This window comes from Aotus nancymaae, unplaced genomic scaffold (assembly GCF_030222135.1).
Source record: "Aotus nancymaae isolate 86718 unplaced genomic scaffold, 86718_ANA_hifiasm-v0.15.2.pri h1tg000007l, whole genome shotgun sequence".
NCBI lineage: Eukaryota > Metazoa > Chordata > Mammalia > Primates > Aotidae > Aotus > Aotus nancymaae.
Genome location: NW_026988418.1, coordinates 41,027,130 through 41,041,409, shown reverse-complemented (window position 1 = coordinate 41,041,409; position 14,280 = coordinate 41,027,130). Strand labels below are relative to the sequence as shown.

At 40.9% G+C, this 14,280-nt stretch overlaps 2 protein-coding genes across 3 annotated transcripts in view; both read right to left on the bottom strand.

Annotated features, from left to right (window-relative positions):
• The window catches only part of GIPC2 (GIPC PDZ domain containing family member 2), a 99,182-nt gene that overhangs the window by 71,021 nt on the left and 13,881 nt on the right, over nucleotides 1-14,280 (bottom strand). The window lies entirely within an intron of this gene.
• Nucleotides 4,455-6,152, bottom strand: LOC105710441 (large ribosomal subunit protein uL23-like). Its single transcript, XM_064371561.1, has one exon. It carries the CDS (start codon nucleotides 5,144-5,146, stop codon nucleotides 4,676-4,678), a length of 471 nt encoding a protein of 156 aa, XP_064227631.1. The 5' UTR covers nucleotides 5,147-6,152; the 3' UTR covers nucleotides 4,455-4,675.

Genomic DNA, 14,280 nt, shown 5'->3' with positions numbered 1-14,280 from the left:
GATTTGTCTTACAATATGTATCATTTTACATACACAGTGCCTTTGACTTCATCTTGTCAATAGCTACAGTAATCCAGAAATGTGTTTCACAGGCTGGAAAAGATATAAAATTGGCAACAAGACAGATATTGAGAAACATGATACCGTATGCTGTATTTAGACCTTCATGAGCATAAAGCCCTGTCCTGAACTGTGTAGAACTTTCTATAAATGATTCACTTCTAAATTAGCTGCCCTGGGTCAGCAGTGGCAAGCCTTAAATAAAAGGTGAATCATCACTCTTTGTACTCTTCTCCAGTAGAACCACTTTTTTCAGTATTACTAATGAGTAAAATAATATGACAAATAAGAATTCTATCCAAAAAAAGAAAACCCGTCAAATTCATATTTTGAATCTACCAAATGACTTCCCAGAATAACCAAAAGAACATTAATTTTTATTTTTACTAATGAAATCTAATAAAGGGAACTGTGTGTCCAAGAAAATCAAAATCCCAAAGCAGTCCTTGAGACACAAGAAAAGGATAAAGAATTGGAATAGGTGTAAGTCTTGCCTTTGTGGACATTATACAAATACTAAACCAACGAATAAGATAAATCAAATGCATGTAGCGATATATATAACCCTCTCCCACAGTATTTTGACACTCAGAGGAGATACCTGAGCTTATCCTAGTCTAATAATGCTGCAACACTAGATGCCAATTTGAAAGACATCATAAATCACTGTGATTCCCCCCAGTTGGGTGCTGTTAAATTTTCCATGCTTTCTGAACCACTTATCTTCTTAAAAGCCTCCTCTTGTTTAAAACTAAAAATGGAAGAGATTCTAAACTGGCAAGAGGAGACTATAACAGGGGACATTTTATATGCTAGAATAGGATGGTTTATAAAACATGAAAATTATACATAGTTATTAGTAAAGAGATTTGTGGATTTAACTGTCCAGTTTAACAAACAAATACAGAGATATAAGTTGTAAAAGATTGCCATTAGACCTCAAAAGTATCCTTTAAAAAAACTTTAAAATTTGTTTGGCAGAAGTTCATAGAGCACTGTGTTCATTTTGGCCCAAGAGGCTGAATTTCTAACCCCTACAATGAAATGTCTGAAGAGTGTGTGATATTTAAAAACCACCCAAATGAATCATGGAAAACTGGAAAGCAACCATGATGAGCCATTCAGGTGTCAAGAGGGAGTGACAGGGGAAGACAGTCTATTCCTTACTACTCCCTAGAGCAGGAATTCTGACAGACAGAGATGAGCACTCTATGGGGAAAATGGGCCACCTGAGAAAATACCAAACATCTTGAGAGAGAGAATATGAATTGATGCTTCTTCTAAACTAAGACACCTAAAAGACATCATAAAAATGTACTACAGAGGCAGGGTGTGGTGGCTCGTGCCTGTAATCCCAGCACTTTGGGAGGCCAAGCCAGGCAGATAACCTGAGGTCAGGAGTTCGAGACCAGCCTGGCCAACATGGTGAAACCCCAACTCTACTAAAAATACAAAAATTATGGTGGCAGGACCCTGTGATCCCAGTTACTCAGGAGGCTGAGTAATCCCAGTTACTCAGGAGGCTGAGGTATGAGAATGACTTGAACCCTGGAGACAGAGGTTACAGTGAGCCAAGATTGCACCACTGCACTCCAGCCTGGAGGATAGAGAGAGACTCTGTCTCCAAAAACTAAAAATAAAAAAATGTACTACAGGGTTCCCTAGATGAGGGGGATAAATAATTTGGGAGAAAAGAGTGAAGGCAAACTCACTGACTACCTTAGACACTGAAATTATTCATTAGGAAGTTTGAGAGCATAAGAAAATGCACTTATGGGTAGGCCTGGTAAGACTGAATCCACAAGTAAGTTTAGCCCTGAATCTGGAGTGTGTGTGAGGATTCTTCTAGGTTCAGGGTTTTCAATTTTGAACCATCTCCTGCCCCAGGGATAGAGTAAGCCCAGGAAACTGAGACTGGGAAAAGGTGAAGAGCAGCCAAGAACAGAATTCTGTCACAGATGGAGACACGCAGGCACTGCCCCGGCTGAAAGACTGACCTTTGCCTGGAGTTGTTGATTATCAGCTCCCTGTTCCCCACTCTCACCAAGCAGTTTCTTCCAACTCTCTGCTTGCCAACATTACTGCCATTCCTGCCTGCAAGACTCCTGGTGTTGGGGGAGGCAGAGCACTCAGAAAAGAGAGGGAGAGGACCAAGCAGGGGTGGGAGCTGAAGAAGCTGACAGGCTACCATGGGACTCCATCCTCAACTCTGAGGAATGTGTCACCAAGCTGGAGCCAGGACGAGGAGTACCAGTCTCCTGACTCCAGTCTGGGTGCTGACACTGAGCCCTCGCTACCTGCTTCTATTTTTATGAGCACACATTCTCCCTCTCCCTAGCCCTCTCCAGATGCCTATAATGCAAAACCTTCCTTATTGCCCAGGTAAGGGCTTATACATTGCTGGCAATTAATAAGTATATGATAAACTTTCTCACATCATATTTTTCTTCTTTCTCCTTTTCTAGCAAGCAGTTTGGTTATAACTGGGATAACTCTAGGTCCCAGTTTATCCCTGTTATTCCAGAGTCAATACAAATACTATCTCTTTCACGCTCTGAAGCGTCTGGGTTTGGAATATCAATTATATGGTAACCTGTTTATAATGAATTTCTTATTAAGCTGATCAGGTCATCATGCTCCCACTTCAAGATGCTGAGACTAAGACAGCACAGGATAAAAGGAAAATCATATGATTTGGATGTTGAGGAAAGGCAGTGGTAGAGTTCTTCTATCCCTTGCAATTGAAGTAACCTTCCCCACATGCCCCAATCCTGCGCTTCTTGGGAGAAAATGCAAGTCCTCACAACTTGCACATAATGATCAAGGTTCTAGGAAACTTAATGAATATGGGGCGGTTGGATATTAACTCTAAATGTTCAGTGAGGGGAGGAAGTAGAATAATAGAATTATATGCTGGACAAATTATGTCACAGGTACTCTCTACGCCTAGAAATATGACACGAAGAACTACCTGTATTACTAAAAGGTTACTTTTGACTTAGAAGAATAAGCATTGACAAATGCCATAAAAAATGATTCTGAATAAATTGGCATATGCGTTATTACTCAAGTTTAACTGAAATGTTCAACTTAGTTGACTGAATTCACTTATTAGATTTATACTAAATTTTATTGAAAGAGCCCTCATCGGAAGAGTCTGGGTTAGTTACTATAACAGAAGTCCATACGTGTAGTTTAGACTGAGGACCATCCACAGAGATAGACGTTAAATTTGTTCTTATTTTCTGGATTTAGACAAAGGGTGGGAGAATGAAAATTTTACCTGATCTAGAACAGAAAAATTATAAGAAAAATTTGAGACCTGGCATGGTGGCTCACATCTGTAATCCCAGCACTTTGGGAGGCTGAGATGGGCAAATCACCTGAGGTCAGTAGTTTGAGACCAGCCTGAGCAATATGGTGAAACCCCATCTCTACTAAAAAATATATAAATTATCTGGGTACAGTGATGGGCACCTGTACTCCCAGCTACTCAGGAGGCTGAGGCAGGAGAATCACTTGAACTAGGAAGGCGGAGGTTTCAGTGAGCTGAGACCGCAAAACCACACTTCAGTCTGGGTGACAAAATGAGACTCTGTCTCAAAAAAAAGAAAAACTTGCAAAAATAAGTGTCATCCAGCATCTTTTTTGAAGAAAGGAGTAACATTTCTTGAGCCATTGTTCTAGACACCTAACAATGCTATTTCATTTAATTCTCACGACAATCCTATAAGGTAAGTATTCATTGTACATTTTATCAGTGAGAAAATGGCTGGAAGGTGGCATCTCCAGGAATCAAACCCAGGACAGGCCACCCTTCTCTGAAACCTTCCTCCCCATCTGATCTCAAAGCATATGCTTTCCTCTCAATCCACCCTAACTTTCCCAACTGCTATAGGACTCTATAAGCCTGTCAAATAGCCACAGCAACAGGTGACACTTCAAGATATTACAAAAGCTTGAGACATCATAAATTTTTCTAAAATCACTACCCAGTTTTACATAATTTTTTAATTTACAGTTCAGGGTACATGTGCAGGTTGTACAGATAAACTTGTGTCATGGGAGTTCGCTGTACAGATTATTTCATCACCCAGGTATTAAGCCTAGTACCCATTAGTTATTCTCCCTGATCTCCCTCCTCCCAACCTCCAGCCTCCACTGGGCCCCAGTGTCTGTTGTTTCTCTCTGTGTGTCCATGCATTCTCATCATTTCACTTCCACTTATAAGTGGGAATATGCAGCATGTGGTTTTCTGTTCCTAAGTTAGTCTGCTAAGGATAATAGCCTCCAGCTCCATCCACGTTCCTGCAAAGGGCATGATCTTGTTCTTTTTATGGCTGCATAGCATTCCATGGTGTATATAGCCCACGTTTTATTTATCCAGTCTGCTACTGATAGACATTTAGGCTGGTTACATGTCTTTGCTATTGTGAATGGTGCTGCAATAAACATACACCTGCATGGGTCTCTACAGTAGATTAATCTATTTGAGTGTATATCTGGTAATGTGATTGCTGGGTCAAATAGCATGTCTGCTTTTAGGTCCTTTTGTTTGTTTGTTTTTATGGTGAAAAGATATACATATGCTTAGAATTAGCCAGCTGGACTCAGTTTAGATGAGCCCAATTTTGTTGGCAACCTCCAAAGCATCGTAATCAGGAGCCAGTGGAACACATGCCTTCTTCTCTCCGTCAGGCCGAATCAGGGTGCTGACCTTGGCCACATCCATGTCACCAAGCTTCTGCACAGCCTGTTTGATCTGGTGCTTGTTGGCTTTAACATCCACAACGAACACAAGTGTGTTGTTGTCTTTTATCTTCTTCATGGCGGACTCAGTGGTCAGCGGGAACTTGATGATAGCAGAGTGGTCAAGCTTGTTTCTCCCGGGGGCGCTCTTCCGAGGATATTTGTGCTGCCTCTGGAGTCGCAGTGTCTCAGGCCACTGGGAAATGGGTGACATGCGGATCTTCTCTTTTTTGTGGCTGTGGACACCTTTCAACACTGCCTTCTTGGCCTTTAAAGCCTTCGCTTTGGCTTCAGCTTTAGGAGGGGCAGGAGTTTCCTCCTTCACTTTCAGTGCCATCTTGTGAAAAGGGTCCTGTTTTTAGGTCTTTGAGGAATCACCACACTGTCTTCCACAATAGTAGAACTAATTTACACTTCCAACAACAGTGTATAAGTATTCCTTTTTCTCTGCAACCTTACCAGCATCTGTTATTTTTGACTTTTTAATAATAGCCATTCTGACTTACATGAGATGGTATATCACTGTGGTTTTGACTTGCATTTTCTAATGATCAGTGATGTTGAGCTTATTTTAATATGATTGTTGGTCACATGTATGTCTGCTTTTGAAAGGTGTCTGTTCATGTCCTTTGCCCACTTTTTAATGGGGTCGGTTTTTTTCTTCTTGTAACTTTCCTTAAAAATGCTGTATATTAGACCTTTGTCAGATTCATAGTTTGCAAATATTTTCTCCCATTCTCTAGATTATCTGTTTACTCTGTTGTTAGTTTTCTTTGCCGTGCCAAAGCTTTTTAGCTTAATTAGATCTCATATATCAATTTTTGTTTTTTCTTGCAATTGCTTTTGATGTCTTCATCATGAAATCTTTGCCCATTCCTATGTCCAGAATGGTACTGCCTAGGTTGTCTTCTGGGGCTTTTATAATTTGGGATTTTTGTTAAAGTTTTTAATCTATCTTGATTTAATTTTGGTATATGGTATAAGGAAAAGGTCGAGCTTCAATCTTCTCCATATGGCTAGCCAGTCATCCCAACATCATTTATTGAATAGGGAATCATTTCCCCATTGCTTTTGTCAGGTATGTCAAGGACCAGATAGTTGTAGGTATGTGGCATTATTTCTGAGTTCTCTTTTCACTTCCATTGGTCTATGTGTCTATTTTTGTACCAGGACCAAGTTGTTTTGGTTATGATAGCCCTGTAGTATAGTTTGAACTCAGGTAGCACAATGCCTCCAGCTTTCTTCTTTTTGCTTAGGATTGCCTTGGCTATTCAGGCTCTTTTTTGGTTCCATATGAATTTTAAAATAGTTTTTTCTAATTCTATGAAGAATGTCCTTGGTAGTTTAATAGGGATAGCATTGAATCTATAAAATGCTTTGGGCAACATGGACATTTCAATGATATCAATTCTTCCTATCCATGAGCATGGAATGTTTTTCCATTTGGTAGTGAATCTCTGATTTCCTTGAGCAGTGTTTCATGGTTCTGCTTGTAGAGATCTTTCACCTCCCTGGTTAGCTGTATTCCTGGGGTGTGTGTGTGTGTGTGTGTGTGTGTGTGTGGCAATTGTGAATGAAATTGCATTCCTGATTTGGCTCTCAGCTTGGCCGTTGTTAGTGCATAGGAAGAACATCACAAATTTAACAAGCCAAACACATGTTTTACTATTTTAATTACAATCCTATAAGACTGATCCTGGGCAGCAGAGTGAAATCCTAGCTCTACAGAAATTTTCTAAAATTAGCTGAGTTTAGTGGTGTATGTCTAAAGTCCTAGCTACTTGAGTCCTGAGGCGAGAGGATCACATGAGTTTAGGAGTTCAAAGTTGCAGTGAGGTCTGGGCACGGTGGCTCACACCTGTAATCCCAGCACTTTGGGAGGCCAAGGCAGGCAGATTATTTGAGGTCAGGAGTTCAAGACCAGCCTGGCCAACACAGTAAAACCCTGTCTCTACAAAAACACAGAAAAGTTAGCCAAGTATGCTGGTGTGTGTAATCCCAGCTGCTCAGGAAGCTGAGGCAGGAGAATTGCTTTAACCCAGGAGGCAGAGGTTGCAGTGAACCAAGACTGAGCCACTGCACTCCAGCTTGGGCAACAGAGTGAGACTCCACCTCAAAAAATAAATAAATAAACAAACAAACAAAGTTTCAGTGAGTTATGATTGTACCACTGCACTCCAACCTGGGCAACAGAACGAGGCCCTCTCTCTAAAAAACATTTTAAAAAGATGGATCCTAAAACTAAAAGCACAAAACCAACAGGAGATCTTTCTCCTTGTTCTCCCCTCGTGTTGTTTCCCATCCACACTCACTCCCACACCTCCCTTTTTATCATCTTCTAACTTCACAGTGTAGGACAATTACTTAACCTCTAGCAACCAGGTATAAAGCAGTGTCGCTGGGGGTGAGAGGCAATACTGCCCTCTAAGGAAACAGGTAAAAATATCAAGGGGTCTGTTTGGTTGTTAAAATGATTGTATGGCACCACTGGCGTTTGAAAGAAGCGGGGCATGGTTACGGATTCTGTATGAACTGCGATGCTTGAGAAGCCCAGCTTGATGAAGAACTGCTTTGCATTCCACACAGTGTTCAAATGTCCTACTAGACATTCATGCTGGAAGGGTAAGGGGAAACTATTATTATTTAAGCCTGGCCCCTAATTCTGTGTTACACATAGAGTATTTTTTATTCTGAATTTTTATGTACTACAATTACTACATAAAGCAAGGGAAGACTGTACTTTTTTATGCAGTGCCTTACCGAGAGTTATTCATGCTTTCAGAAAATCAAGTCACTGACAGCAATGCTGCCCATGTTATTTGGATTTGTAACACAGAACATTTATAACAGTCTGCTCCTGTTGTTGCCCTGTGGCAATTCTATGAGCATTTACAAATATTAATATCATCTCTTATTTTAAAATGTTGTCTATAAGGAAAAGGAGACAAAAACACTCAGTTGAATATTGAATCTCAACTTTTTTTTTTTAATTTTTTTTTTTTTTTTTTGGTAGACAGTCTCGCTCTTTTGCCCAGGCTGGAGTGCAGTGGCATAATCGCAGCTCACTGCAACCTCCATCTCCCAAGTTCAAGTGATTCTCCTGTCTCAGCCTCCTGAGGAGCTGGAATGACAGGCATACACCACCATGCCTGGCAAATTTTTGTATTTTTAGTAGAGACGGGTTTCACCATGTTGGCCATGCTGGTCTTGAACTCCTGGCCTCAGGGGATCCACCTGCATCAGCCTCCCAAAGTGCTGGGATTACAGGCATGAGCCACCACACCCAGCTGCTTCATGCCTTTTAAGATAACTTTTCCAAATACTTGAATATTGAAATCCATATTTGTTTCTCTCTAAAAACAGAATTAAGGAATTTTTAAATTATGTATATAGGTAGAAAGCATTGTTTAAAATCTTATTTCAGGACAGTAAAGATGGTATCATGAAATATTTGTTATTGGAGGACACCTTTGTGTCTGCTAAGGTCAAGAATCACTTGTGTAAAGGAAAGAACACAGACTTTGAAGTCAGACAGACCTTAGGTCAAAAACATCCCTCTGGACTGTCCAACTTGAGTAATTTACTTTTACTCTAAGCTCCAGTTGTCTCTTCTATAGACTGTAAAAATTTCTGGGGGTTCTAGCAAGAATTACCATTTCAGTTAAGATGGCATAGGTTAAGTGGTAATAGCATAGGTTAAGATAGCATAGGTTAAGTGGTTAAGGTGTTCAACAATAATTCCTTGGCCAGGCGCAGTGGCTCATGCATGTAATCTCAGCACTTTGGGTGGGTGGATCACCTGTGCTCAGAAGTTCGAGATCAGCCTGGGCAACATGGTGAAACCCCATCTCTCTCTCTCTCTCTCTCTCTCTCTCTCTCTCTCTCTCTCTCTCTCTATATATATATATATATATATATATATATATATATATGTAGATATGTAGATATATAGATATAGATATAGATATAGATATATGTCAGGCATTGTGGCACAAGCCTGTGGTCCCAGCTACTCAGGAGGCTGAGGTGACAGGATCACTTAAGCCTGGGAGATGGAGCCAAGATCATGCCACTGCACTCCAGTCTGGGTGACAGAATGAACAGCCTTTCAAAAGGAAAGAAAGAAAAAAAGAAAGAAGCAAGCAAGGAAGGAAGGAAGGAAGGAAAGAAAGACACAAGAATTCTCTTCTCCTCAATTCTCTAGAGACAGAATGAACCCACTTTCAAAAGGAAGGAAGGAAGGAAGGAAGGGAGAGAAAGAAAGAAAAGAAAAGAGAGAGAGAGAAAGAAAGACACAATAATTCCCTTCTCCTCAGCTCTCTAGATATGTTTCCCTTCCTCTACCCACTTTTACATAGAGGCAGGAAAATCAAGACAGGAAGGGGAAAGTATAGAGGACACAGAAGGAGGAAGGAAATAACAGGAATCATGACCAGCACCTAATCCCCAACCACACCCAGAACACACTGTTAATATCAAATGTGAGAAGCTTCAGGTGGTTAAATTAAGGTTCTGGCCCTGGATCATGAGGGACACAGTGTTAGCACCAATTATGCAACCACTACTATATTAATGAAATATACAGATATGTAAACTGTTTTAAGAAGAGATACACAATTATCATTTCCTCAACCTTGTTACTGTGTATCCCTTTAAGGCTACTTTAACACTGTAACTTAAGAACCTGTGACTTTTATGAACTGACATGTAGAGCCTGGATTTTAGTCATCCCTTTACATGGGCTTTGATTTAATTCCAGGGAGATTTTTATACACACAGCAAATACACATTCTGACCGCTTGCGTTCTTAAGCCTCTTAGCCACCACTTACAGAAGGTCAAATATGTTTCTAAAAAGCAAACATTCAGGCTGGGCACAGTGGCACATGCCTGTAATCTCAGCACTTTGGGAGGCCAAGGCATGCGGATAACCTGAGTCAGGCGCTCAAGACCAGCTTGGCCAACATGGTGAAACCCCATCTCTACTAAAAATACAAAAATTAGCCGGGCGTGGTGGCGCATGCCTATAATCCCGGCTACTCAAGAGGCTGAGGCAGGAAAATTGCTTGAACCCGGGGCCTAACTCAGTGTTTAAAATTAGTGTAAAGAACATTTTATCATAAATTAGCCAGGTGTGGTGGTGCATGTCTGTAGTCCCAGCTACTCGGGAGGCTGAAACAGGAGAATCACTTGAACCCGGGAGGTGGAAGTTGCAGTGAGCCCAGATCACACAACTGCACTCCAGCCTGGGCAACAGAGTGAGACTCCATCTAAAAAAAGAAAAAAATTCTACCACTGACAAAGCTCTAAATCCCTTCAACTTCCTGCTCCAAATTGTAATCACCCAAACCTCCACACACTCCAAAGAGCAGGGCTAGAGTTTCTGAGATGAGCGATGAAGGCCTGTTTCTTGGATCCCAATTCAGACAAGCAGTGACGGAGCCATCTTTCACCTGGCTTCCTCTTTTCTTTGTCTGAGTGAGCAACTAACCCAAAGGTATTTGTTAGTGACTTCTCTCTGGATAAGCAGTGTCAAGGAACAAGCAGTGTCAAGGAACACGTTTGGTTACGCCAGGCGATGGGGGTTTACACTAAGGAGACACAGGGAAGCAAAGGCAGCACAGGAAACAGGCAAACTTCTTAGAAAGTATTAACATTTGGCTAATCACCATTAAAGACACAGCGACAGCTCTCCTGGCACAAGGACTCCCTGGTGGCCCTCTGAGACACTGCAATATGGTGACTGCCATTCCAGGCCTCAGCGTCTCTTTCTTAGGGCTACAGCTCTTCTCCCACTACCAACTGTACAGAACAGAAAACAATATGCTCCTAATTGAGTTAAAAAAAAAAAAAGAAGATAAAGTAGGGGGATATACTCACACAAATATGAATGTTTTATACACACACACATATATATACACACACATACACAAATTTATAGAGTATTTTTCTGGAAGGACAGTAAAGAAAGTAGTTACAGTAGATGGTTCTGGGTGGCTCACATTTTTTGAATGTTTACCATGTAAAAATTCAATTTACATACATTACTTTTTCAATTAAAATAATCATTTACTGTGTAGCTCCACTGTGGACTTCAGCTTTATAGAAAGTAATTTCTGCTGGTAACTTCGGTAAATGAATGCAACACAAAAGCAAGAGATCGCTTTCCTTTGGGAGCCTCTGGTGAAACATCATGGATGCCCTCATTAACTGAGAGCCAACAGGTTAATGGGAAGAGGAGGACTTGAGAGGTAGGTTGCAGTTAACACTGAGATAAAATCAAGAGATGAAACAGGGTCGGCTGCACTGTGCATGGCTATAATCCTAGCATTTTGGGAGGCTAAGGCAGGAGAATTGCTTGAGCTCAGGAGTTTGAGGCCAGCCTAGGCAACATGGCGAAACCCCATCTCTACTAAAAATGCAAAAATCAGCCAGGCATGGGAATCCTAGTTACTTGGGAAGCTGAGGTGGGAGGATTGCTTGAGCCTAGGAGGTTGAGGCTTCAGTAAGAGATGATCACTGATGGTCTCAAAAAAAATAAAAAAGAGAGATGAGACAGATTAGACAGGGAATAGATCTTACAAACAGATCACATCCCACCTATATCCTTTACTTATAAAGTTTTGAGGTGATTATAAAAGAATTTGTGTAGTATCACCATCCAAAATTTCCAGACATTACATTTGATGTCAGAAAAGCAGAAAATATGCATTAGCTTCTAAGAAATTCTTACTTCAAGTTTATATTACTGTGCCTTACTGAATTATATTCATAGAATTCTATTTTCCAGAAGTCCTCATTAAGTTCAAAAAGACTACATCTTCATTTTTTATCTCTAATTCAAAGTGCTATTAGCACTTCAGTTTTAAACTCTCTGTCCAGCACATCTCTAACAAGAAGTGAATCTCTAAATGACTTTATGTTTTCTGTTTTTGTTTTTTGTTTTTTCTCTCTCTTGTTGCTCAGGCTGGAGTACCGTGGGGCGATCATGGCTCACTGCAGCCTGAACCTCCCTGGGCTCAAGCAATCCTCTTGCCTCAGCCTCCTGAGTCCTGTCCAAGCTTCACTTGGGACTAGAGCTGGTACTACAGGCACACATCACCATGCCTGACTAATTTTTGTATTTTTTGTAAAGATGGGGTTTCACCATGTTGCCCAGGCTGGTCTTGAACCCCTGGACTCAAGTGATCCGCTGATCTTGGCCTCCCAAAGTACTTGGATTGTAGGCATGTATGTGCCACCGCACCCAGCCTAAATGACTTTAGATACAGGGTCTCCACCATTTCAAGGATCTCTATAGTCCATCCACTTGCAAAACACTGTCATACTCATCTTCGTATGTCCCTCAATATTTTGTACATAAAGATGACACTGGAATATTTTTAATTGAATGCACAAACTCTGGAGGAACATTCAAGCTAGAAAAGACCTTAGATCTCTTCATTTAATTCAGTGGCTCCCAAATACACAATCTACCAATGGATGACAGGCCAGCTGCCTAAGTATATCAGGGAAGATTTTTTAAATGACAGCATTCTCAGGTCCTAGACAAAATCTGTTGGGGTGAGGCCCAGAAGCCTGTGTTCTTTAAATAGGTCACCAAGGTGATTCTGAGAGGCAACTGGCTTTGGGAACCACTGCTGTAGTTCACCCACCCCAATAAGAGGGAAGACTTGTCCAAAGTTGCATAGTGAAGAGGACAGGGCAGCAAAAGGATCAGTGAAGGACAAGGACGAAATGGAAGCCATTTGGCAGAGTTCTTTGGTGCTAAAGGGCAAAGATGAGCATTGACTATAATAGTCAGAACGTTATAAATTATTATCCAGTCCCTTTTTATCACAGAATAACTGAAGGATCGTTTTTGAAAAAACATACCAGCGTTTTCTGAAGTATATAATTTGAAATACTGGTCCACGGAGTGTTTGTTACACAGGAAAGGAAGGTAGAGCGCCATAGTCAAGTAAGTGTGAGAAATAATAAACACAAAGGTTCTTAGATTTTTTAATTTTTAGTGGACTTCTCAAAGCCTTTAACATGTATTATGAATTTACGAAATACAGTTCCCAAAGTTATTTGGCATCTGGAGGCATTTTTTTGATAATATGTCAAAGGATTCATGTTGCTTGGAACACATTTCAGGAAATCTGCACTAGCTTGTCAAATTGTCATTGAACCACACTCAACTGGAGGATGGGGCTATGTCTTCTTCACCTTTAAGTTCCCAGCATCAAGCACAATGCTGAACTCCTAATAAGCACTCTGAGTGAATCCTTCAGTTAAAAAAAAAAAATCAGTTAAAAGTAAGTAAAGATGGATTGTCTATTTGGTAAACAGGTTAAAAAGTTAGAATACAGCAAAGACTCTTCCAACTCTAGAATTATAACTACCATTTAAAAAATACCTACTGTGTGCCAGACATTGATCTTACATACATGATTGCATGAACCCCTCACAACGACCTTTTGTGATAGGAAGTATTATTAACCCCACTTTACAGATGAGGAACAGAAACAAAGAGCAGCCAATAACTTGCCCAATGTCTCACAGATAGTAAGTGGCACTCCTAACCACTAAGCCATACTATAATTCAATGCTTCCAGACAGAAGGGAGGTTTAAGAATATATGGCACAGAGGAGGTATTAAGAGTGACCACATAAATGATGGAAGATTTTCCAGCAAAAAGTATAAACTTACTTATATTTTCCTCTTGCTTAGCAAAAGCTTCTAGGTTCTTTTTTCTAGGTCCCTAAGGCAAGAAATGTAAGTAAAAAAAGGAAACCTACATTTATAAGAATTCAGGAGAGAGATCCAAGATGGCTGATCACTAGCAGCTTGGGCTCGTAATTCCCAGTGAAAGCACAGAGAACGAGAGGACGCCACACTTTCAGACGAATATTTGTTGCTCACGGACTAGGAGATTCCCAGCAGAGGAGCCCCGCGGGTCGCCAGGGCGACTCTTGTGGCCGGCGTGGCGGTTTTGCTGGCGCCTTAGCGCGCCAGTTCTTGGTGCAGAGTCCGGAGATTCCCGGGCAGAAAAGCACCTTCAACCTTCACGCCGCTATTTTGGCCGGCGCAGTGGATTGCTCAGATTTCGGCGCTGAGAATCAACAAGTTGGACGTCAGCTCAGAGACCTAGTTAGAAAGTCGGTAATTACAAAGACGACAGACGGATAAATATATAAAGAAGGGAAGAAACCAGCGTAAAAAGGCAGAGAATACTCAAAATCAGAATGCCTCTCCCTCTACAGGGGATTGCAATTCCTCATCAGTAACAGAACAAGGCTTAATAGATTACGAGTGTGTTCCAATAACAGAAGCAGGTTTCAAAACGTGGGTGATAAGAAACTTCTGTGAATTAAAAGAACTTGTTCTAACCCAATGCAAAGAAACTGAGAACCTTGAAAAAAGGTTTGACGAAATGTTAACGAGAATGGACAATTTAGATAAGAATATAAGTGAATTGATGGAGCT

Bases quoted from the DNA above. Each gene is read 5' to 3' on its own strand.
- LOC105710441 (XM_064371561.1), bottom strand. From the start codon at position 5,146: ATGGCACTGAAAGTGAAGGAGGAAACTCCTGCCCCTCCTAAAGCTGAA.